We start from the raw sequence: 27949 nt of genomic DNA on the forward strand, positions 1-27949 counted from the left end.
TATTTGTATTCAATGGTTGATAATAGAATGAATGCATGAATGGATAGATGAATAATTTTGTATATGCACAGGTCACAGGTGGCGCAAAAAATATTACAGAACAAATTATAAAAACTAAATGCGATCTTTTGGCGACTAAACAAATATCACAGGTTGGTTTTTGGCTACTAAACTTTTGGTTGCCAATTGTAAAAAGGAAACCTTTGGCTACTAAATTTTTTGTCACCAATTCTCAAAAAGTGAAACTTTTGGCTACCAAATAGTTAGTCGCCAAAGATACATGCTCAATTGGTTACTAAATAATTTAGTCTCTAAAAGTAAAAAATATATATATTTAATTATTTTTAAAAAATATATGGCGACTAAAGTTTTACTCGCCGATAGGTCACTTTATTCAACTATTGGCGAAGTTGTATAAAATATATGGCTACCAAAAAAAATTTAGTAGCCAATTGTCTTCCCCAATGAACTATTAGCGACCAAACTGGCGACCAAATATATTAGTCGTCAAAAGTAATTGGCGACTAAAATAAGGCTTTTGGCAATTAAAATTTTAGTCACCAAAAGTGAAATTTCTTGTATTGGTCATCAAAAGGAATGGGGTTAAAGCCTTTAGTTAATGTTACGGGAACGGAAAACCCAAACTAGTTGGCTGGGGATCCAAGATCTAGGTTCAAAGGAACAACCTAACTGCGTGTAACAGGTGAGTCATTGAAGATGTAAATCTTCTTATCCATTCCTTTATACAGTGATACCTTGTGGGGGTGGAAGGTTAAGTTATTGTTTTTAATGACCTAAGTGATGTGAATAGTCAATCGTTGTATAGTGAGATATCTTATATAGGTCACTTATGTGAGTGCAAAGTGGGCTCGGTTCTTTAAGAATTGATAAGGTCGAATTCTTTAAAAACACTCACTAAACCAGGCTAGTATTCCATGGCCATATCGGATACACCAGTGAGAACAAGAACAATGGTTGGACTAACTCTTGTGTGAAGTCTGTTGTCTCGGTTTACACGAACGGCAGAATAGTTCAAGATGTCACATTCACTGGCCAGCCAGTAAATCTAATAGCCTTTCACTGCGAAAGGTTCAAGGCCAACAGCTATCTTTTCTAATGCAAGGTTAGTCTGTGTACTCTCTCTCCAAGTCTTTGTTATTCAACATTGTCCGTTTTTTTTTTTTATTCGGTTAATTTTATTCATGTGGGGGATTGTTGAAAAAAAAAAGTTTTATGATGACTTTAATATGAAATTAAAGTAGGTCTCAACCACCAGTTTAGATGGGATCAAATGGGTTTAGATTTTTTGTAATAAGATCTTTACACCACAAAAAGAATGACCAAAAACCATAAAGAATTGAATAAAAATTGTCGCATAAAATTGGCCTCATTAATGAGGTATTGGGAATAGTGTATAACTACTTATCCCACATTAATTGTAGAGAAAAACATTGATGGATATTTAAATCTCAAGCTTTGGATAAAGGCATGAGCCTTTTGGGGCATCTAAATTTTTTGAAGGAAGGGAGTTAGGATGCTTCGAGGATGGCCTTGGGCCAAAACTATGGTCCAAGTTAGTTATGAAAAAATTGCCACATGCAAGCTCATGAGTGGGCATCGCTCGCCCAAACCAAACCTGGCTGGAGCCGAGTCCGAGTTGGTGGTCCGTGATCCATGGGATGTGGGTTGTGGATCGTGGATCTTGGGACTTGGGCTTAAGCTTAAGGCTTGAACTTAAGGCTTGCCAGAATGGATTAGGTTTCGGCTGGGCCAGATTAGTGGTCCACCAACTAATCTTTTTGGGCCAAGTCTGTTAGGTGGCTGCAAATATAATATATATATAAATACATGTGTATATTGTGTGTAACTTACACATATGTCCCATCAGTTTTGGTACATTACTCCATCAATTTTGTATGAGTAATTGGCTGCATTTGTTACCAGCTTTCATAGCTGGAAGGCTCCTCCTCTCGCCCCCATTGTGTATAAAAGGAGACCATCCTCTTTGGTTGGAGTATAGAATTTTTGGCTCTCATATTATACAGTCAATGTACTTCTGTATTCTTCTTCCTGTGTGAGAGAGTGTTGCCATTGTCAGTTCGTCAGAGCTAAACAGAAGGTATTTCTGCATTAGCGGATTCTAACCATCGTATCCTAGGAGACAAATGCTGACATATCTCCAGCACCCACGCTGAGGTGACGAATCTATTTTAAGAAGATTGTGGTATCACACAGGTTTTGATTTGTTTCCAATACTATTCTATTTCAGTGTTTTTTTTTTTTTTTTAAATATTTCTATTCATCATGTTGTATGATTTAGTCCCTTGATTTCTTATTCTGTAAATCAATTTAATTAAATATAAATCTACTTATTTTATTTAAATTCACAATTTGTACTACAGAATTTTGGGTTTAACTTCTTATGCAGAAACAATTTAAATCAACACGACATATAGTCAAGTTGTTATACATTGGGAGAGACAAGCCATTTGAAATATTCTACTGCATCTGATGCTTTAAACAATTACTAGCCGTAGAAAACTGAAATGTCCTTAAAGAAAGAAACATTACTTCATATCAGTTGGTTTTGTATAAATCCTCTATTTGGATATACTTTGTTTAACCTTTATTGTTTTAGTGATAGTAGATAATATTTAATTCTCTTTTGGCAACATTTAAAAAAATTAGTTTATTAGCTTATTTGATTAATATCACCTCTCTATTTTTTTACACATTTTTCGTAATAAGTAAAAAAATTAGCTTATAAGAGGGTCTCTAAGGGCACCAAGGATCCTCTAGAGTGAAATTTCCCTAAAGTTTCCTAGAGTGCTATATTGTGTGGTTGAGATTTACTGACAAGTCACATCAGAAAAATTGATGTGACTTGCCAGTAAATCTCAACCACACAGTGTAGCACTCTAGGAAACTTTAGGGAAAAATCACTCTAGATGATCCTTACTCCTCTAAGGGACTCTTTAAATGAAACATATGAGCTATTATAGCTAGCATCAGTATATTTTAGTCACTCCAATGAACTAACTATTACAATAACTATATTAACAAAAAAATTTCAAGGCTAACTACATTTGAAGAGTTTTTGAAGGTCTTTAAATAGTTTGTCTATAGATAGGTAAATAAAAAGTAACATTGGAGTGCACAAATAAAAAAGGAATTAGGTAAAATAAATAATATACTTTTTTTATATTTTAGCTAGTGAAAAATGAAGAGTATGATTGGAGTTGCTTTAAGTCATACCCAAAATAACCCTTAATCACATAAATAATATAATAAACAAACAGGAAAGATCGGTGGACATAGGCTATATTGGCCGAACCAAGTTAAATTAGCCAATTTCTCATGATGATATTTTTTTTGGTTCCATATTTAATTTTTCCCTACTTTTATTTTTTGATAATAATAATAATATAGCACCACTACATCTACACAATTTTTACAGTTCAAATCTATATAATTGAGATGAAAAAAATTGTATAGAGGAATCATTAATTATAATAATAATAATACCTGGTGAATTGAAGGATGGTACCCCACGTAATCGAGAGCAACTTCTAAAGCGGTAAAGCCATCGCAATTCACTATCTCTGACCTAACTCTCTTGTCCCATGTCAAAATGCTCACTATCTCAGCATGAGCGTTCTTTGTGGCCAAAAGCAATGGGGTGTTTCCATCTTCGTCTGTGTCATTGATGAAAAATCTAGAAATCCCCTAGATGTTGATTTGTGATTATGTATCAATTTTAAGCAAAATATAACAATCCCAATCAAACAATCAAGACAAAGAGACACAACGATTTAACGTGGAAAAAACCACAATTGGACACCTCCAACTGTGATCAAAAAACCACGGGCAACAGTCACAAGACAATCCACTAAGAAGAATTAAAGGAATTACACAGGTATACTCTCAATTACCTAGCGAATCCACAACGCCTAATTGAACCAACCTTTATGTGCCTCTTCCAACCCCATCTTCACCACGGAATTGTCTTTCTGATGAGCCACTCCGGATTCCACCAAAGCTTCAGGCTCTAATTCTTCAGAATCCACAACTGAAGAATAACTCTCTCTTTTGTGTATAACAAACAAACCTTTGATGTACTCTCTTTAAATCATGAGTTGAAGACTCAATAAAAACATCAAAGAAAACAAACAAAATATCCCCAGATATAAACCTTAAGAACCAAAAAGAAGATCTGGAGGACTTCAATCAATCACTTAGTTTTGGGAGAAAACCAAGTATTTATAGAGAACCAAAAGTAATCCAAGATTTGGAAGAAAACAAACTCCTTGAGAAATCCGGATTCTGAGGTTCGCTCGAGCGAAGCTTTTCTGGCTCGAGCGAGCAGTGTATTTTTCATGATTTCTACTAGTGCCTTGGCTCGAGCGACGGATCCTTGGCTCGAGCGAGGAATACACTCTTTCAGGTTTTTGTATGGACGCAATCCTTGGCTCGAGCGTGCATTCCTTGGCTCGAGCGAGCCCTAGCTCGAGCGAGAACTCCTTGGCTCGAGCGAGCAACGACGGACATGCAATTTTGAATGCAATTTTGCATTTTGCTTCGGCCGCGAGCTGACCGGGCAGCTCGACCCCCGTAATAATCAGCGAAGTGGCAATCTTGAAAGCATTAACATCACAAACTTCCCTGCATGGTTCGATTCGGGTTTGGATTCGCATCTAATAAACTCATAGCCTCACTGAAATAAAAGTGCGAAAATAAATACATCTGAAAGGAGTTTTGTCAAACGGGGTTGCCAAGAATAAAAACCTAACAATTGATAAGCATCTCAAGCTCAGGGTCTTTAAGCATATAACTAACAATGTTGGCTTTCCCACTCTCAGCAGCAACGTGAAGAATATTTTGTCCTCGTTCATTTCGCAACTCTCTTGAATCTGGAAAACATCGTAGAAACTCCTTAACAACGTCAATATGGCCTTGGCTCGACGCCTCATGAATGGGATAAGACCCATCATCGTCTCTTTGGTATGTGCAATCAACAAATGTGTCCAGGATGTAGCAAACCCCATCAACATAACCTATGGATGCTGCATATGAGAGAGGTTTCTTCCCTTTTGTGTCAGGTGCATCCAGAAGAGATGAAACATACTTCAATGCTGTCTCAAGAACAACTGCAATTTTTTTTTTAAAAAACAAAGATTAAGACCCCGATTCATTAGGAAATAAAAATAAAATAAAATATGGCAACATCGCTAGGAGGAGGAGGAGTCAGTTTCAAGTTGAACCAAATCAATGGCATTATGGTTAATTGTTGAATAATATTTAAAATAACATAGAATAGTTCACTTTACTGGAGTGACAAGCAATCATAAATCAACAGCTATGTTATATATCATCATTATCACTATTTTTTTAGTTTTGGGCAAAATCCGCCTTATCCCTATGGTTTAGACTAGTTGTACTTTACCCCCTATCATTTAGAAATAACCACTTACCCTTCTTGTGGTTTGGGAGTAAAGTGTAACTATTACTTTTTCCGTCCAAGCTATTTGTAATACACTCACCATATTTGAGAGTGGGCCTATTTTTCTTTTTAAATTAAGATAAAATTAAAATATTAAAAGTCATTTCTACCGTTCTCTTCATCTTCAATCACCAAACCCAAAAAGATCAGTGATCCATTTCTAGATTTTCTCTAGAAAATCTTTATTTACCTAAAAAACTCCCACTTTCTCATTTGGGTTGGGGGTTTCTCAACTCACCATCTTATTTTGAAACCAATTGTTCCCCTTCCCTCTCCTTTTCCCTCTCTATCTCCCTCTGTCTCCGCTTCGATTGTCGCAAAAACCATCAAATAATAATAGAAAAAAGATTTGAAGCATATCTGAAGCAAACTCAATAGTGATGGAGTGGTGGACGGCGACGATGTCTGTGGTGAAGATGGAGCAACAAGCGAACTAATCAAATGTGAGGATGAAGGAAATGGCAGAGGAGTGGGTCTCTTTCTCGATCCCTCGATCATTTCAAAGGTGAAGAGGAAGTAGAGAGTGTGTAAATTTATTAAGATAATGGGCAAGTGAAGCATTAAAATTTTGAAAACAAATCCCATTAGATTGGTTAAAATAATTTGATTATTTCATTGCGCTATAAAAACAAATTCAACTGGCCAACAAGCTTTTTACAATGGTTGAAATAAAACTAAAATATATACCTCCAAGTAGTCAAATTTTAAAAAATTATAAAATTCAAACTTGTTAGAGTTAATTTTTTTTTAGTTTAATAAAAGTAGGCATTGTTAATGTATACCTTTAAGACATATGTTAAAAGAGATAAATTATACATTTTTTTTTATTACACTTTCATTCAAAATATACAATATTACAAAACTTTTTAATATGTGCTTTAAAACACACATTAATAAAATCCATTAAAACTACTAGCAACTACTACTTACTGGGCCACGCTTTTATATGTCTTGAGTTATGCTTGCACGAGGCTCAATTCTATTTTATGTGGAAAGGATTATGTTTTTGTTGTGGTCAAAAAATTTGCAGGGGCCAATCATATATAGTATCTGCATATCATTGCATCACACACAAATAAACACGAGGTTTCCAAATCCTCTCGTGTGACAGGGAGGGGCTGGAATGAATGGGGATCCCTACCAGCCGAAGCTAGTGGTTACTATTTTATTCTTCGTATCCCAAGGGCCACATGTTCTCATCCTAATTTCTTGAATGCTGATTCATAAACCGATGAAGTTTATTAGGAGAAATAAAACATTATGCTCCTCTTTTTATTTTATTTTATATTTTTGTTTCCTCTATTTGTTGATGAGTTTTGTTCTTTCTTAAAAGGTAATCAACTGCATAAGATTTTTGGCTATATGTATACCGTTGGAAATTAGGTTGGATTGGACCCGATTCATAACCCATGGAGCGTCCACAAGGGTTATTGATAATTCACATGATTTATAATTAAGAGAATTATCTAAAGAGGTGTTTGAGTTATTGTGGGGGACTACAACTCCACCTCTATCAGCAGAGAATCTCTATATATCTGATATAGAGAAAATAATAGACGTATTGTTGTTGTGGGAGTTTACCTGAAAAATCTCTACAAAATATTTCTCTATGTTCTTCCCTCTTAGGTCACTATTATAGAGCCTAACGATTTGGAGTGTGGATAATACATTAAGAAACTCTAGTAGCTTCTTAATTGACAAAGGGTTTTCTAGACGAGGCTCATAATTCAAACATCCGATCCAAACTGTTTCCACTTCAGGTAATATGATTACCTACATCTTTTTCCTTCATTGGTATCAAAGACATGATTTCTTGTTTTCGCCTCATGATTTGCATGCCATAGATTAGATTTATTCATGTTTAATTTAATATTATATGCTTAAACATTGTTGAATACCATGGCATGTTAAAAAATATTTTGAAAGGGTAATGATACATCCCACTAAAAGTGGTGCTCTAAAGCACCACTAATGAGTTGGCAAGCACTTTAACCAAAAAAAAAAAAAAAACACAAGACACAAGCAGTAGGTCCCGTCCACTGCCACATCACTAGTGGTGCTTTTAGAGCACCACTTTTAGTGGTCTCAAGCATTATTGATTTTGAAAACTCTAATTTTGCTAAAACTCCATTAGAGCATATATTTTTATCTCAAAAATTAGTATAATTTTTTTTTTTTTTTTGGTGCCTGAAAGTTACATATTTTGAAAGTACTCTTTGTGAGCTTTTCATCCATATAAAATGGGTTTTAATTGGAGTTAAATTAAAACATTATGGCTTTTCAAAGATTTTTGGGCCAAAACCGCTATTTCTGATAAATTTTGAGAAAAACGGAGATTTTGAAAGTCGAAGGCTGATGTCATCATGACGTCGGCAGAACTTGGAAGTTGACTCAACGCGGCTGGGACCGGTGCAGTGCGCCTCAGCACAAGGCATGACATCGGCGCGATGACATTAGCGCACTACGGCCCCGTTTGGTAGAGCTGTGGGAAAGTGCTTATAACTTATGCCTAAACAGCTTATAGCTTATAACTTTCAGCTTAAGCTGATTTCCAGCTTATTCTTAAAGCATCTCCTGCCCCACTCAAAGAATAAGCTGTTTTCTGACTTCCACAAAACTATAAGCTATAAGCTATAAGCTATAAGCTAAACCAAACACATCAAAATAGCTTAAATTAAGCTGAAAGCTGAAATAAGCTGAAATTAGGCTGTACCAAACATGGCCTACGTGTAGCTGACATAATCAGCCTGCAAAAGTGCGCGAGTGAAGGTTGCCACGTGGCGCATGTGGATGCACCTACACGTTCCACACGTGTAGACCAATAGCCAAAGCACGTGAAGGCGCATGGCACGTGTCCCGAGGCGCGTGTATTACACTCGTTGCGCGTGGGGATCCTCACTACATGTTTTATTTTTCTATTTGGCTATGAGTCCTCAAATTATTTATTTTTGAATTATCTTCATATATTCTCATTTGTTTATATTTTTTAATTTTGAAAATTACAAAAAAATTAGAAATATAATTCTAAAAATTGCAGAAAGATTTAAAAAATTCTAAAAATTCTTTTTCTGTTTTATCAATTATCATGCATAATTTGTTAATTCCTTTTTGGTTGTTTTAACATTTATTTTTGTTCTATTAAATTGTGAAATTAACTTATTGATTTTTTAATATATATTAGTTGAGAACTAATATGTGTTTTTTGAGTCCTAATTTTTCATGACTATACTCTTTTCCTTAGTAGGAATTGTACTTTGACCTCTATTATTCGGTCATTTATTTATTATTGATGTATGTTTTGATGAATTGAGGTAATGTTGGTAATTTTTATGCACATGTTTATTTATTTATTTTTGTATTATTAAAGATAGACCCCACAAATATATTAGTGAAGTAGCTTCCCCAAGCTATTATTATTATTTTTTGTTAGAATCAATATATTATGATTCTTTTGTGTGGTAATTATTTATTTATTTTGGATATATTTTTCCATAACCATGTAAGGGGAAGTGTTTCATTGTCACCAATACATAGGTTGCCTTAACATGTTACACCATATTACCAATAGGGCTTCAAGTGGAGCCCACGTGCAAAATTGTATAGCGCATTTTTGGACTCATATATATTATGCAAGGTGTAATGTTGTGGATTTAAGAGATGATTTTTCCTCTTACATAATTTTATTCAAAATTAATTGGGTGTCATATTTTAGCTCACATGGAGGGAGATGTTTATGAGCTTAGCGAAATTTTCTATCTCTCTAGTAAGTGGAAATATTGTATGCCAATTGTGTTCTTGGGAATAAAATTTTTAAAAGTGTGCTAATGTAGAACCCTGTGCAATCAATGTAGTGAAATGGCCTCTAAGGATGTTGTTACTGACCTCATCAAAGATGAAATCTAATATTCGCTTAACGAACAAAAAGTCATAGAAAAATTGACTACTCTTAAGATCCAATTTGAAGAAAGAACCGCTGCCCAACATTGTCATGACATGGAGACCCATCAGAATTGGGGCAAGGAAGATCAATACAAGCGCTATACTATGCTTAGTAGCATGCACAATGATCTCATATGGGAGTTTGAGACAAACCCCATTGCTCATGACATGTGGAATCAACTAAATATTACATATCAGACCACACCTGCAATCGAGCTGCATGCTCTTATTTTGAAATTTGAGCAATTTAGGCTTGAAGCGAAGTGCCTGGGGTCATACCATAGCATTGTCATTGTCGCCCAAGCAGGGTAGCATTAGGCATTTAGGCCTAAGCACAACAGACAAGGAAAACATGATGGTGTAGCTGGTAACCTTGGTCCTAAGAGAGATAATGTGGGGAAGCGCCATTGAGGCAAGTGCATTAGAAATAAAAACAAGACCAAAGTCAAGTGCTATAACTATGGGAAGCAAGGTCATTTTGCTTGAGAATGCCTTGATGCAAAGAATGTAGACCTTTCACTTAACTCTTTAAATACTTGTGTTTATTCACATGTATGTGTTGCTAATTCTCTCCATTGTTGGATTGTAGAACTCATAAGCAACCTACCACAAAGTCAACGAAAGAGTTGAGTTTGTGGATTACAAAAAAAATACTTGTGGGCAAGTAATACGTTACTTTGGGTAATATAACTCAAGAAGATGTCCTTAGAGTTGGTTCTTACCAACTCAAGATGCGTCTGGGGTGCACTTTACTTCTCCATGATGTGCTTTATGCACTTTGTGTCTACTATAATCTTTTATCAATTATTACTTTGCTAGGATTTGTTTTTAGTACTAGTTAGTTGGATTCCTATTTGAATAAGGGCTTGTATGGACAAAGTTTTCTTTCCAATGGTTTATTTATGCTAGATTTGGATTTTTCCTCATATTTTTATATGTCTTGTGATAATGATACATGAAAATACGGTTTATTGGCATACTAGTCTTGGTCACATAGGAAAAGACAAAATGACTAGACTAAGCAAAGAAGGCCTGTTGGGGCATCTTGCTAATGTAAGTCTTCCTATATGTGAGCCTTGTTTTGCAAGAAATGCCTATAGGAAGCCTTCTGGAAAGGCACCTAGGACTTTATGTCTTCTAGAGTTAGTCCACCCTAACATTTGCAGACCTATAAATGTAAATACATGCCATGGCGCTTCTTATTTCCTTATATTTGTTGATGACTATTCACGGTTTAATTATGTCTATTTGATCTCACACATCGCTTTGAGGCATTGGATTGGCTCAACGCTTTATTGCACTAGTTAAGAATCAGACAGACAGGAAATTGAGCATCCTTCAAACAGATCGAGGGCATGAATATTTATCATATCAGTTATAGAAACTGTGTGAGGAAAAGGGGATACATAAGCAGTTAATGATTCCAGACACTTCGCAACAAAATTGTATAGCAAAGAGACATAATCACACTTTGCTGGAAATGGTTAGATCGATAATGGCACAAGTCAACCTCCCTATGTCTTTTTGGGGGTATGCGCTTATGACTGCTGCCTACATCCTTAACCATGTGTCTTCAAAGTCAATTCCAATAACTCCATATGAATTATGAAAAGGCACAAAACCTGATTTGGAGCATTTGCAGCCTTGGAGTTGTACGGGTTTTGTTGATAGTACTTCTTATAAGCATGGGAAGTTAGGCCTCAGCGCAAATAAACAAGTGTTTGTTAGATACTCGGAATGCTCAAAGGGTTATGTAAAGTATAGTGAACATCCTTGTAGTGGAATGATTGAAAGTGAGTCGCGAGATGTCAATTTCATTGAGAGTGAATTTTCTAGTATTGATGAAGTAAAGAAAGGTCTTGTACTATTTGAGTTGCAGGAGTCCAAGGAAGTCACACCATCTTTTGGCAAGGGTTGAGAATTAGAGACTCATCCTAAAATAGCTAGAGATAGCAGGAGCGATCTACCTTCTACTGGGAGTGTTTCACTAGAAAATGACTCAATAAGGATCCCAACTACGTAGAGGTAAACGTGGAATCATTCCTCGTCATCTTATGATATTGAGAAGAAATCTTTCATGTGTGCTTTGTTGGATCTTAATGAGCCTACTTCCAATGAGGAAGCATTGGGTTGCATTTGGTAGAGTTTTCTAAATGTGATTTGAGAATAGAGTTGTATTTTGAGTTTGTGAGTTTTGGAATTATGATTTGAGTGCGGAAAATTTGTTTGGTGAATTAGTTTTGAAAAGAGTTTTGAATTGAGTGAGGAATTTTTGATGTGACATATGATATTTGATACAAAAACTTACAACTCATAACCAAAAACACAACTCAAAATTATAAAAATTAACATGTGTCAATTGCCATACACACACACACACACACACACACAAAAAGGAAGAAGAAGAAGAAGAAAGAAATTTGCACTATTCTGGTCAACCGGCCGGACGACCAGTTAGCATAAATTCTCCTGCCTTCGATCGCGTTTTCAAAAGTAAGTGTGAAATTAATTTTTGAAAATCCTAAACAAACATTACGCTCAAATCAAGCTCTGGAAACGTTCCAGAGCTCCACCAAACAAAGCCTTAGTTTCGCTGAATACTAGTGAGTGGATAGTTGTTATGAAGGATGAAATGAGTTCTATGGCTCAAAACCAAATTTAGGAGTTGGTTGATTTTCTACCTGGGCGCAAGTGGGTCTTAAAAGTTAAGCACAAGGCTGATGAGTCAAAAGTCCGTCTCACGGTGAAGGGCTATACCCAAAGAGAGGATACAAACATTCTCCCCAGTTATGAGATTTGCCCTCATTCACCTAATTCTAGCTATTGTCGCACATTCGGACTTGGAACTTTTCTAAATGGATGTTATGACTACATTTCTCAATGGAGAACTGGACAAGGAGATCTATAGGGATCAACTAGTAAGCTTTGAGATCAATGGACAAAAGCGCAAAGCATGCCATCTCAAACATTCCATTTATGACCTAAAGCGATCGTCCAGATAATAGTATTTTGGATTCCAAAAAATCATCATTTCAACTGGGTTTGAGATGATGGAGGAAGACCATTGTATCATTGTATGTTGATGACATATTGTTAGTTGGAAATAACATGGATATAATTGTCACCACTCAGAAGTGGTAGTCCTCTATTTTTTAAATGAAGGACATGGAAGAGGCAAATTATAACACTTTGTACTTCTTAAACTAGTGGGATTTCTCTTGACACTCTTATTATTGTACTTGGAGCCTCTTTGGTTCATTTTGGAAAATTGATTGAGGTGGTATCATAATAGTAAAGTAAAATTGAACCAAAAACATTGATTCGGATAATTATCCCCTGAGTAGCCTTCACTCTTTTGCCCCTTTATCTTTCCACACTTTGAATTTGGATAAAAGTCTAGAACAATTGGACAACTTGTTTTTGGGGCTTTGATTTGGACACAAGAACGATGTAAAACAGAGTTCGGACAAGGGAGTTATGCCTGTTTGAAATTTGGGTACTTGTGCTGGAAGCAAGTCCGCTCGAGCAAACTTTTGATTGCTCGAGTAGCTTGCGCAAATTTCAGAGATTCTGGGAGCTTCTTTTCACTGCTCGAGCCAAGCTTTAACTGCTCGAGCGGTCTGTCTAATATCGGGCACTTTAAAGTGAGTTTTTGGCCCTAATTTTTCATTTTTTCTTCCTCTCTTCTCTCTATCTCCTTCATACCCAAAACCCTAGACCTCAAAACCTTGATTTCATCCATTTTTCACTAACAATCCACCATGGATCTTGCATAAAAGATGAAGAACAAATGAATATCAACATTTTTAACTGATTGGATTTTGGATTTTCGAAAGAATCCTCTTGATCTAGCATCTCTACTCTCATCTTGGAGGTAGGATTACTTTTAACTTTGTATCTCTTTACTTTGAGGATGTTTATTTGGTATTATTGTGACATTGGTTTTATGATCGATGTTTGAGTTTACAAAAATTGGGTTTTCATTTCAAAGTGAAATTTCTCCTATATTTTCTCAAAACTTATATTAATGTTTGTGGATTATGAAAACCTTAGTTGAAAAATAGCATTTTACATTATGGAAGGGCAAAAGCCCCAAATTTCATAAAAAAAACCCTAATTCTCGAAATTGAACAATGATATGCTCAAATGGAATTAACTTTCAATTCTTTAAATTTATGATTATACTATGAGATTGAGATGTATTTTGATTAGAGACTCGTGAAATTAAAAGCTTTTGAGATTTTTGTTGGAAATACAAAGATTGTGCCTACATAATAATTCAATTATTTGAATGGTGACATTTACCATTCTTCTCATGGATGTATAAATTCTTGAAATTTTTGGAAGTCTTGGAAAGGTTGTTTAAGGCGGTGGTGAATAACATGGGAGTCCGGGTAATGAGTCGGGTTTGATTTGAGTTGTGTTGTATGTGGTACCAGGCGGGGAGTCAAGGTCCCCAATTGCCCTGTCTGTGCATATCGCCAAATGAATGTGGGAAAATGTTTTTGGGTGTCCACTGGTCCTGCAGTATTGTAGTCGGTAAAAGTGGAAAAACGGATGACTTTTGCTGCCCATTCCTGTCGTATTAATTGCCCGCAAATGTGGGGATATTTTGGATATAAACCTATGTATATGTATATATTGGACTCTCTATAGGGACTTCATGGTGTATTTACCCCTTGGTGTTGAAATGTAATTATCATGGAAAGTATAATAACTTAGGTTTGTTTCGTAAACCATTAACATGAGTTAAACAAGAAAATGTTTTGGTTGAGATAATGCCATATGGATTTTCAAATAATTAGATACTTTGTTAAAAAAAATTCTACTGGGCATCTAGTTTATTCCTATCTAACAATTTCATGAATTAATGTTGTGCAATCACCCCTATGAGAAGGAGGTGGACTTCTTTGTTTTGTTGGGGCACGAAGGCTCCTGGATGTATTATGTGGAAGCTTCGAGCGTATGTGTTTGGGACCGCGTGTCCATTTTATTGTAACAAGGCCTTGCCTTGATGTTTGTACGCCATTAAGGAATTATTATTTTTATTCTCTACTTTCTTGAACTATGTAAATGTTATTATTACTAAGACAAGAATATGAAAATTGTAATATTTGATATGTAGTTCAATGGAAAAGAGGACTTTTGAGATTAATGTTATTGTTTGGCTTGGAAAGATTTCGGATTAATCAGGTTATGAGAAATGTTTTAATTTAATTAATTTGGGGGCGTCACACAAATTATGTGCCCAGAGTTAAGATCTTGAGAGATCGCTCTAAGAGACTTCTCTATTTATCTCAAGAAACTTACATTAAGAGAATCTGAGAACAGTTTCGGATGCACTATTCCAAACCCATTGACAATCCGATTGAGAAGGGACATAATCTGAGCATTGACTCTTGCCTTAAAAATAGATGAGGAAAATAAACAAATGGCAAAGGTTCCTTATGCGAGCGCAGTTCGTAGTTTGATATACGTTATGATATGTACTTGACTAAACATATGTTTTGTAGTGGGAGTGGTCAGTCGTTACTAGAGTAACTTAGGACTTATTATGTTGACAAGAAGTGAAGAGGATTTTTTTTCGCCATCTTTGTCCATGATAGAGTAAGAGTACGTTGCTTGTTCAGCAATAATTCTAGAGGCTATTTGGTTGAGGAGATTTCTATAACGCATTGGGATCATGACTCTTGCAAATGAAGCCATTATGATCCATATTGATAGTATGACAGCTTTAGCATATTCTAAGGAATCCTAAGTGTCTTGGTAGGACAAAACACATCGACATTCGTTTTCACTTTATTCAAGGTGTGATTATATGAGGGAAGGTAGTCCTACAACATATCTCCACTAGCAAGATGGTGGCTGATCCACTGTTAGAGATACTTTCCAGATTCATGTTAAGAGTTTAGGGCTTCATAGGATTTGATATACTTTGGTTACATCATTGACATTGTTAGATATTTTATGAGTATCTTAGGCATGATTATTTATTCATGTGGTTTTATGGCATAATTGATACTATTAGCACACATTGTATATGATGTTACGAAGCTTAGATTGACCTTTTCATAGTAGCGATCACCCTGGCACTTGTAGAGCGAGTGGGATGAGATATTAATTATCTTGGCGCTTAGAGAGCGAGCGAGGTAAATGTTTTGTGACTTAAGAAGTGAACAAAATTGATTTATTATTAGATGTCGCCTTAGCATTGGCTAAGATGAGACTTTAAAAAGTCGAACGTGAAGTCATCCACAGCTTCATGAAGCCTGAATATAGCTGAATATAAAGTTTTAGATAGGTGCTTGATAAGCAAATATGCTAAGAAACTCAAGTTAGGCGCTTGTATAGCGACTACACTAAGATTCGTATGACGTTAGAGAGTAATAGACCCAATCTAGTGGGAGTTCCGCCATAACATACATATCATACTGTATATGCTACCGTTGACCACTTAAGGGAGTGGCTAGATAAATCCCTGCTCTACACCCTTGAACCTGGAACTATGTCATGAAGTGATGACTTGATGTCACTATTTTAGCATGGCATCTAAGGGTCATGATGAATACAATCCAAAGGACCATGTTTAGGAAATGGGTCAAGTTTGAGTGAATTGACATGAGTGGCTAGGAAAGATTATTGAAAATCATACCATTGTATTGTAGCCCATTGCCCAGGCGATTGTGTCGGATTTGAGATCACAATATAATCATGAGTACAAATACATTGTTGATGTCAAGCATGTTTATGAACTATGACTCGCGAAGGGTTTTTAAAATGTTTGATCTGGTGTGATTCAATGAATCTGGGTTGTAGACGAGATATTTCGAGTGATGTATTCTGTTAGGTTATAGTGGCTTAATATAGCACTCCTACCTTTATACATTCTCGTTAGGTCGCACGCTCCATTTTTCCATATGAGGAGTGGATTGAATGAGAGATTGAGAAATGACGGTTAGAAATATAACCAACGATGTGGACGAGTAAGAGATGTTGGAAATTGGGTCGGATTTGATCCGACGCATAACCCATGGAGCGTCCATATGGGTTATTGATAATTCACATGATTCATAATATAAGATAATTAAGAAAATTATCTAAAGAGGTGTTTGTGTTATAGGAGATTACAACTCCACCTCTACAAACAGAGAACCTCTATATATCTGATATAGAGAAAATATATATATATATATATATACGTATTATTGTTGTGGGAGTTTACTCAAAAAATCTCTACAAAATATTTATCTCTTTGTTCTTCCCTTTTATGTATTGTAGAACCAAGGGATTTGGAGTGTGAATAATACATTAAGAAACTCTAGTAGCTTCTTAATTGGCGAAGGATTTTCCAGATAAGACCCATAATTCAAGCATCCGATCCAAACTATTTTTGTTTCAAATAATATGATTACTCGTATCTTTTTCCTTCATATATATATATATATATATATATATATATATATATGTGTGTGTGTATGTATATTCAAAGAGTTAGATATACATATATATAATATACATATATTCAGGGAGTTAGATATATATATATATATGTATATATTTTATTTTATTATATTATATATATATATATATTATAATGTAATATGAGATTAAATTAGAAATAAAGTTAAAAAGTTAGAAAAATTATATGATCAAATTAAATTAATTGTATAACAAAAGAGATAAAATGAGAAATATAAAGGCAAATGAAAAAAAATGAAGGGTATTAATGTCATTTATATTTTTTGTTAATAGTGTTAGTATTGTATTTTAATCTAAAACTAAAATAATTATTTCTAAATAATAAGGGATAAAGTACAAATGACCTCATCCGGTAAAACGGTAATCAGTGATACGTGATATACAGCAATTCTAATTTGACATAGGCTTGACTGGAGGTGTGGCTGGGACTTGTGAGCTACCATGGGTCTTAGTCCAACAATCACAGTTCATTTTGCTAAGTTATGCGTGTATCTTATAAACATAGCTCATCATTTCATCACATTTCTTCCCCCAATGGTATACTTTAAAAATTATTTTTGTCATTCATAATTTAGTTATGATTATTAGATTAATATAATTTTAGCATGCATGAGAGCGTTTCTAACGCTTACTCTTTTTCTTTTTCTTTTTCTATCAAATTTAAATTTGAAAAAATAAGTACAGTTTTGCTACTCTAATCATAAACTCAAACCCATATCAAATTAGGAGAAACCAAAAGCTTCCATCAAATTGAGGGAGACTTGAGCATTTTATGAAATTGAGAAGGTAGCCATTATTGGGGCAGGTAACCGTTGGGGGCATCACAGTACACCAGACATCCGACCGGTTGTTCTCTCGAACAACCTTGTGCTTGCAAAAATGGAGAGAAATTTATTTAAGTCGGTCGACCGCTTGAACATCCTCCTGGTCAACTAGTTATTTGATGAAAAATAAAATTTAGCGTTGGAACACTTGGTATCAGATGAAACTTTTAACACAAATTTTTACTCAAATTTAGTATATATATATAAAGAGTAAGCATTGAAGATGCTTTGTCCCAACAAAAATGAATGATTTAAATTGGAGGAAACCCGTGATGAACGAGAAAAAATTCAATGAAACAGTTATACCATGTCAAATCAATTATTGCCTCCCACGTATGTGTATTTAGGCCTACTATATGTATATATGTCAATCAGTGGGATGAGTTGAGTAGGTGGTTACAATTACATGGTGGGGTTTATTTTTTTTATGTGGTATATTATTGTTGGATGATGATACAACGTGTGAATAATGACGTGATATCACCATTGTATTAAAGTTTTAGAAAAGTTTGGGAACCTAGAATTGGGAACCCAGAATTAGGGTCCCAGAATAGATATATGCAGTGAAAATTAAATTGGTAAAGTGTGGGGTTCACAAGTGAAATGAATTTAAACCATTAATTTTTGTTTTCAAATTAATTCAGAGTAGATAAGTTTGAGATTTTAGTATTCTTGTAAAGTTTTACTCCGTCATGGACCTCAACAACATCTCTAAGTACTGTGTATAGAAGAAAAACCTCACTTTTAATAAATTATAGTACTATAAATTAATTGGCTCAAGTTTGTCTTTAGTTCATTTTTGAGGGATAAACTCCCTCCATATCTCATCTTTATATATCTTTTCATATTCCTTTTATAGATTTTAATTAGGACCTGTACTGATAATTCGAAACGTCTATCTTGTAGGTCCTACAATGAAAGTCATACATGCAAAAAATTAGCTTCATCAGACAACTATAAACAAATTGCATTTTGTTTTATAAAATAGATGGTTCAAATTTATTTATATTTAACCATTCATTTTATAAAACAAAATGCAATTTATTTTTGTATTTACAACTTTCTAAAAAAGTTGAGTTTTTTCATGAATGACCTTTATTGTGGAGCCTACGAGATAGACGGTTCAGATTATTGATGCGGGTCCAAATTGAAACTTACAAAAAGAATATGGAGAGGTATGGGGAGATGAGATATGGGGAACTTATTCCGTTATTGGGCTTTATGGGAACCACTATGAAGCGGTAATTTAAGTCGTTCATTTTGTCAGATTTTATGTGTAGATTATTCTAAACAAAAATACAAATTGATCCAATAATAATTTTGTTATATTTTTCTTCAAAAATTTGAATGGTCAATTTTTAAAATTATACTATTGTTCTTTTTTTGAAGTTATATCTAATAAAATTATATAGTAAATATAAGTCTTATAATGAGTCTTATAATTTTGAGTCATAAATAGGGCAAATTACACAAATAGTCCCTATAATTTGGGGCTTGTGTCACTTTGATCCCTGACTTTTCAATTGTGACACATTTGACCCTGAATTTTGAATCTTGTTCCAAATATGGACAATTGAAGATATCATTAGATTTTTCAAGGGTAAAATTGTCAATTTGATAAAATATAAACTAATTTGACAAAAATAAATGTCAAACAAATATTTTTGAATTTTTAAAATTTATTTCTACCTATAAAAAATAAAATTATGTAAAATTGATAAATTTTTTAGACATTTATTTTTTTTTACTAAATTAATTTTTATTATGTGTTTGGATGATGATTATGTAAAATTAATTTTAAAAAATTAATCATGTAATTTTTATTAATTTTACATAATTTTATCATTGGTGGATAAAAATAATTTTTAAAAAATTAAAAATATTTTTTTGACATTTATTTTTGTCAAATTAGTTTATATTTTATCAAATTGACGATTTTACTCTTGAAAAATCTAATGATATTTTCAATTGTCCTTATTTGAAACAAAATTCAAAATTCATGGTCAAATGTGTCACAATTAAAAAGTTAGTGAGCAAAATAACACAAGTCCCAAACTATAGGGATTATTAGTATAATTAACCATCATAAATATAAAGTCTTATAATTTTGCGATTTTTTGTGTACATACAAAATTTAACAAAATAAATAGTTTAAATTGTCAAAATAAGTCTTATAGTGAGCCATAGAAAACCTAACAACACCTTTTGTGGACTTTATGCGGACCAATCGAAATGAAGTCCGTAATGAGTCACGAAGCCCAAGAGTACCTTATGTGCACCAAGGATCCTCTAGAGTGAAATTTCCCTAAAGTTTCCTAGAGTGCTACATTGTGTGGTTGAGATTTACTGATAAGTCACATCAGAAAAATTGATGTGACTTGCCAGTAAATCTCAACCACACAATGTAGTACTCTAGGAAACTTTAGGAAAAAATCACTCTAGAGGATCCTTGCTCCCTTATGTGTGGACCGGAGAAAGGCTCATTCGGATTAATTAGAATCGACGAAATTGAGTTATACAAAACAGCATGTTGTATATAAAGAAATAAATAGTGGTAAAAGATTGAATTACCCTTGTTCCTTGTTGTAATAGCAACGTGCAGGAGTGGTTCGCTATCCTTGAGCATATTTTGAGCGTCAACATTCGAAGCAACGTATTGCATCATAAGCTCAAAGAGCTCCAGATACCCTGCTTCAGCGGCCATATACAAGGGTGACTTTTTTTCCAGATTCGGAAAACATGAAGGTGATGCAGCCCGCATAAACAAAGACTTGGCTATAGGTAGATGGCCAGCAGCTACAGCAAGATGCAATGGAGTATTCCCTTGTTTATTTTGCCCTTTTATGACATTTAAAACCTCCTGCAGCCCTGCTTCACTTGCTCGGCCCGAAGAAATCGCAAACTGGAAAGCATTAGTGATCAAAGACTCGACTATAGACAGATGACCACCAGCTGCAGCAAGATGTAGAGGATGATCATCGTTGCAGTTTTTGCTCTTGAAAAGGTCTGGGCAGCGACTTTGGATTGGTTTCACTAGATGGTCATGGCCTAGGCTTGCGGCGATATGAAGAATCGTGTCGTCTCGCGGGGTGAGTTGGTTGAGAAGATTGAGTTCGGGGTCTTGTTGTAGTGCTGTTGTCAGGCCATCCATGTCTCCAGCCATAGCTGCCCTGTATATTGCAGCTTCCATAGAATTAGACTCTGTCGCCATCGTATCCCTTTCAGACGTGCGGCTTGCACCACTCTCTCTCTCTCTCTCTCTCTCTCTCTCCTCTGTGGTAATAAAACCTGATCTGCTGTCTATTTCCATCTGTGTGTCAGATACAGCCAGATACGTTTTTTTCCATCCATTTCAGACGCACGGCTTGCGCCTCTCTCCCTCTGTGTGTGTTTGTGTATGGTTGTTGTCCTCCTTCTGTGTTAGTGTTTCTGTGTGGTTAATACATTTAACTGTCGGCCTATCATATATATCTATATCTATCTATATATATATATATATATATATATATATAAGAACGGCTTGAGATTCGTCTTTTCTTTTCAATTTTGTCTTTTTTTATAAATTTAGAAGAAATGTTAACGACTCATAAATTCATCTAAAATGATATGGTAATAGAATTAAAATTTATAACAAATCAAAAAAATAATACATATCATATCACATAATTCTATCATATATCTAATCATTTATTCTATTCAATTTCATAAAATAATATTTTAATTTTTTAAAAATTATTAAAATATAAAACTTAAACATATTATAATAATAACGCTGCTTTACACGAGTCCTTTTAAACTAATATATATATATATATATAGCAACAAGAAGAGCATCACTTCACTTCATAACTATTAGCTTACATAACATGTAATACAATATTTATAAAGCATGAAAATAAGTAATATCTTAATTTAAAATAAAATTTTAAATATTGTGTGTTAATTTTTTTTGAGAGATTTATTTATAAATCTTATTTAGAGTACTTATAATCCAATAAGTCCATAAAGCTTTTTGTGTTCCATCTAGTCCCATATATTTAGACTTATATCCCCAAAGGTCCTTTTTTTCCTTATTTATAATATTTTTAGAACTAATATACCCTTTGTTTTATTTTTGATAGTAAGTATTACACACAATTGTAATCTTCTTGTTTCCTTTTTTCTATTTTGACTGTTTTGAAATAAGTGGAATAGGTTTCTTTAAAAACTAAATATATATTATTAAATTATAATATTGACAAGAAAACATGGTTGAAAAAGAATTTTGCAGCATAAAGAACTTCCTCTCTCTCTCTCTGTCTCTCTATACATATATATATATTGCTCGTTTGAGAATTGGGAAAATCACAAAACAACAGAAACTCATAGAGGTGAATTGGGCGACGATAATCAAAGGAAAAAAAAAATAGAAGAAACCCAAAAAAAAAAGCTCATCATCATCATCATCGTCGTTGTCGTCGTCATCATCATTCTTCTATTATTGCAATTCAAAACTCTGTGTTCTTTCATTGTTATAGTTCAAAACTCTGTATTTTTCCATTGTTGCAGTTCGAAACTCTATTTTCTTCCATTCATATATCATAGGGGCAAGGTTAGCACCGTTATTGTTTTGCAACTACATATAGGTATGTGTTGGTAAGGATGTATGTTCAGAACTGTTTAATAATTTATTAAAGTTAGATTTGAGTTTTTGTTTCGAGATGAATTGATATGGTATTATATATCTGTGTATATATGTGCTTATTAATTAGGTATTTTTGTGAGTGTGAACGTGCACAAGCATATCCACTAAACTCATTGTTATCGTGGATTATGAGATTTTAATGTTTTGAATTTGCTGATGTAAACTTCAACAGTAGAAACATGTGATGGTTGTATGATGTGCAATGTAAACTAATGAGTGCATGATTGTTGCATAATATGAATCTTCACATTCACATATTACTAATTATTGTATGAGTTTTCATGATTTTCACATGATTATTACATAGTGTGAAAGTTCGCATTGGTATTGTGATTATCACATCTTTAATCAATATTAATATTTATATTTAGAAATAGTCATATAAGTGTAAATAACAATGTGATATTTTGGTTAGAATATATTGTCCATCTTAGTAATATAACATAGAGATATGAATGTTCACATCAACATTCGTGAATGGTTATATGCACACAATAACAAATAATTACTAACAATGTGAATGTTCACAATGTCTCTATAATGCCAAAATAACATTGACCATGTATTACTCACAACAAATCACAATTAATGTTAATATTCACATCAAAAAATAGTCATACACTAGCATAAACAATGTGAATATTTACAGCATATGGTTCTATGATGGGATATTAACATGAAAGTCATATAATTAATTATCGGTATGCATTTGTAATATGAAAGTTCATATTAACATTTAGTGAGAGATTTTCAGAAGGTAGAAAATTTATAGTTTTAGGAATGTGAGAGATTTTTCTATGGAATAAATGAGAGATTTTCTCCATAGAATGAGAGAAATATTTTCTTTATGGAATAAGGAAAATATTTTATTCCTGAAATGTAGAGATTCTCCCTAGAATAAAGGAAGAGATTTTTTTCATGGAATGAGCAACTTTTGTTTTTTGTTTTTTTTAATTTTATTGTGTATTAATTTCAAAATGGAAACATGCACAAAAAGTTGAAAGGGTGATTTGGTCATATTATTCTAAACAAAACCTAATGAAATATTAAAAAAGAAGATGGATTAAATGGAATATAATAAGATAGGACTTTCTGAAAAATCACCCATCTTTTTTTTTATTTTTTATTTTTTATTTAACTCTTAATAATATTTCACATTAAAGTGGAGAGTGTAAGGATCATACCCTTATTAAGTTTGAAAAAGTTATTTCAACTTGAATAGATAATTAAAAATCACTTTCTTCATTTCAGCTCGTTTCAACGATTTTTCATTCTCTTTCAAATTTCTGATCATCCATCGTGTTGCTATCATGCGGAATATAGGGTCGCAAAACATGTCATTTGAATTGATTATTAATGACATTGATAGGCCCATAAGGCTTACAGCCCACAGCAAACAACCTCAAACCCATCGCTTGGGACTCATAGCATAACCCGGCTGGCAAAGCCCAGGACAGCTGGAGGCCATCTGGGTATGGAGAGCCAATGACATTCGGGCACATGGCATGTGAAACACAGGCCACATCAGCAGACAAAGATTTGTAGAGTTATTGCCACTACACATCACCATTAATGCAGCCCATCACAATATTTATTACGACAACACCTCCCCGTCGGAACAGAGCCCCCTCACCCTGAACAAGGTAAGCTACAGCACAGGCTTTCGGCGGAGGAGGGCACGTCGCAAGGGACTGTGAAATGATTACCAAAAGATATAAGCAAGAATCGAAGACAAGAGGAAGGTTAAGCTTTTCTATCTCTCTCTCTCTCTATATATATTTCCTTCTTCCTCTACTGATTTGCTCGCCGGAGGGTTCACTGGGGAACTACCCCGTTCCCCTTTGGACTTGCTTGCAGGTCATCTGGTGGAATCATCCGCCTGGATCGGAACTTGAAGAGCTTGGACCAGCCCGACCCATCCACCCAGGACGAACTGCATCATCAGTTGGCGCCGTCTGTGGGAACTTGTGGTTTATTCGTGCGCTAGTTGTGTTCACTATCGCCGGAGCCCCCATTTCTCCCCGTTACCTTTTCCTCTCACCCGCCCAGGTGTATGGTCACGACTAGATCCATGGCTTCTCACCATAATACCGTCGATCATCAAACAGACCCTCCCCATCCAAACAACCCACCACAATACATCATCGAACTTACCAACAGCATTAACCGCATGGCCAAGCAAAACCAGGCCCTGATCAATGCTTTACTCCAAATAAACCTCCCCGCTCCACCTCCAGATATTCCACCCAACCAAGAAAGGACCCCGGTTCACACTGCTCCACAACCCCCTCCGCTCAACCCAGAAGGTTTACAACCTCCTCCTCCTCCACATATGAGCCTACCACCTCCACCCCCACGCCCGTCAGTCGTGGCACTAGCCCCTGAGGGGGAAGCCAGCAGCGTCCAGCCTCCATTGACTGACCATGGCGACAACATTCCCCTCTGGGACGCTGAACTCCGAGCTGTGAAGCTCCAACTACAAGGGGTCATGCAGAACATTCAGCACAAGCCCTCAGTCACCGCCAACTCGCCTTTTGTTGCCTCCATCTGGGACAAACCATTGCCCGCCAAGTTCAAAATGCCCACCATTGACTCTTTCGATGGCACGACGGACCCAGTCGACCATCTGGAAGCCTATCGCACTCTCATGATCCTCCATGCTTTCCCTGACGAGATCATGTGCCGAGCTTTTCCCGTGACACTGAAGGGATCAGCTCGGTTGTGGTTTAGCCAGTTACCGGCGGACTCCGTCTTCACCTTTCAACACCTCAGTGACTCTTTCCTGAGCCATTTTATCGGAGCCCAGCGTCAGAGACGTCCAGCCACCCAACTCCTTAACATTCGTCAGACCGAGAGGGAGTCGCTCCACAGCTTCGTCACCCGCTTCAACACCGAAGCCCTTCAAGTAGCGGAGAACGACGACAAGGGCATCCTCACGGCTTTCATGGCTGGCCTACGGTCGTCCGATTTTCTTTTCTCCCTCTCCAAAAACCCTCCAACCACCATGGCAGCCATACTATCCAAAGCCCAGAAGTACATGAATGCTGAAGATTCCCTGGCCGCTCGGCAGGAGCCAATCACTAAAAATCCGACCCCTAGAGACAAGAGGAAAGACTCAAAACCCAGGACCGCCCAGTATAATAGCCAAACACCCCACTATAATGGCCGACCCCACCGAGCCGACCGGTCGGCTCCGACCCGACCGCCCGGTCGATTCGAGCGGTACACACCACTCAGTTCTCCCATGGAACACGTCCTCAATCAGATCCAGTGGGACTACCCCCTCAAGTGGCCCCTGCCTTCACGAAACCCTTCCAATCGGAAAGATCAGTCCAAATACTGCCGTTTCCACTAAGGCCATGGCCATACCACCGACGAGTGTATTAACCTCAAAGATCAGATCGAGACCTTCATACATCAGGGCCGCCTCAGCCGATTCACAGACACCCACCCTCAGCAGAGGCAAAGAACCGACCTTCCCAGGAACAATCGCCGGTATACACCACCCCGTAACCAAGCCCCACCTAACCAAGGCCATGATCACCCACCGCCACAGCCTCGACCTCCAGGCAATCCCCCTCCACCAATCGGAGAAATCAGAGTCATTTCAGGCGGCCTTGCTTGCGGGGGACCATCCCGCTCGGCTCAAAAGGCAGAGCTTCAAAAAATAAGGTAGGGCTCAGACAAAGCAGTGGCGACGGTGGATCGACCTTTCAAATAGTCAAAACAGTGGATCGAACCCATCACCTTCACAGACACCGACTGTGCAGGAGTCCGTAACCCACATGATGACCCCCTTGTCATTTCTGCCATCCTCTCCAACTACAAGGTCAGACGAGTTCTCATAGACAACGGCAACTCTTCAGACATCATCTTCCTCAATTGCTTCCGTCAGCTCAAGATTGGGGAAGAAAGCTTGTCTCCTCTCCAAAACCCTCTGGTCGGTTTCACCGGCGACCGTGTGACCTCCATCGGCTCCATCGATCTACCTATAACCATTGGCGAACACCCGAGGCAGACCACTAAGTTGCTCACCTTCCTTGTGGTCGACTGCCCCTCTGCTTACAACATCATCCTTGGCCGCACAGCCCTAAACGCCTTCCAAGCCATCACATCCACCTATCACCTTGCCATCAAATTTCCTACCAATCTCGGCGTCGGAACTGTCAAAGGAGAACAGACCGTAGCCAGGGGGTGTTATGTCGCCTCACTCAAAGAAGTCAAGCTGAAAAAGGCCATAATCATCAAAGGGCTTGACGTCCGAGACGAGGACGAGCTGGTCAGAGGAGAACCTGTGGCGGAACTTGTTGAAGTTAACATTGATCCCACCAACCCAATCAAAACTGCCAAAATCGATAGCCAACTACCTTCCCAAGCCAAGGCCGACCTTACCGCTTTCCTGATCGAGCATAGAGATGTATTCGCCTGGACCCATTCAAACATGCCAGGCATTGACCCCTCCTTCATAACCCATCGCCTCAGCATCGAACCCCACTTTCGACCCCACCGCCAGAAGCAACGCATTTTCCATCCGGAGCGCAACACTCTTATAGCCGCAGAAGTTGACAAGCTCCTCGAGGCCCAATTCATCAAAAATGTGGACTACCCTAGATGGTTGTCCAACGTGGTCCTCGTCCGCAAACATAATGGCAAATGGAGACTCTGTGTCGATTACTCTGACTTGAACCGAGCTTGCCCCAAAGACAGCTACCCCCTTCCCCGCATAGATCTGCTGGTCGGCGCCGCGGCCGGCCATCAAATGCTCAGCTTCATGGATGCCTTATCTGGGTACAACCAAATCCTGATGCACATTCTGATCGGGAACACACATCATTCATTACCGACCGAGGTACCTATCATTATTGTGTAATGCCGTTCGGGTTGAAGAATGCTGGGGCCACCTATCAACAGCTGGTTAATACCGTTTTTCATCACCAAATAGGTCGGAATATGGAAGTCTACGTCGACGACATGCTAGTCAAAAGCAAATATTCCTCCGATCACCTCACTGACTTACGAGAGATCTTCGCCACCTCGCGCAAGTACCAGATAAAGCTCAACCCAGAGAAGTGCGCCTTCGGCGTAGGATCTGGAAATTTTTTGGGTTTTATGGTCAGTCAGCGCGGCATTGAAGCTAACCCTGAGAAGATCAAGGCCTTGGTTGAGATGCAGTCACCTAGGACGGTCAAAGAAGTTCAAAGACTCACCGGCCGAGTGGCGGCCCTCAACCGCTTCATTTCCCGTGCAACAGATAAGTGCCTACCATTCTTCAAAGTTCTTCGGCAGACTTTTGAATGGACAGCTGAATCCGAAGAGGTCTTCCAACAGTTAAAGCAATGCATGGCCAATCCTCCCCTTCTTTCACAAGCAATCACGGGCGAGCCCCTCTTCCTCTACTTAGTAGTATCAAGCACCGCAGTTAGTGCAGCTCTCCTCAGAGAAGATGGCTCAATCCAACGGCCGGTCTATTGCATCAGTCGGGCTCTCAGGGGAGCGGAGCAGAGCAGAACTACCCCTTATTAG

The 27949-nt window shown here is 36.6% G+C and overlaps 1 protein-coding gene across 1 annotated transcript; it reads right to left on the reverse strand.

Moving 5' to 3' along the window:
- Positions 1-3434: 3434 nt before the first annotated feature.
- LOC114268674 (protein ACCELERATED CELL DEATH 6) lies at positions 3435-20953 on the reverse strand. Its single transcript, XM_082880980.1, has 4 exons — positions 20314-20953; positions 4837-5147; positions 3526-3726; positions 3435-3440 (listed from the first exon to the last, which is right to left on the reverse strand). The coding sequence occupies exons 1-4, from the start codon at positions 20951-20953 to the stop codon at positions 3435-3437; spliced, it is 1158 nt and encodes a 385-aa protein (XP_082737106.1).
- Between the last annotated feature and the right edge of the window lie 6996 nt (positions 20954-27949).

Source organism: Camellia sinensis, chromosome 7 (genome assembly GCF_055761805.1).
Source record: "Camellia sinensis isolate YWXY chromosome 7, ASM5576180v1, whole genome shotgun sequence".
Taxonomy (NCBI): domain Eukaryota; kingdom Viridiplantae; phylum Streptophyta; class Magnoliopsida; order Ericales; family Theaceae; genus Camellia; species Camellia sinensis.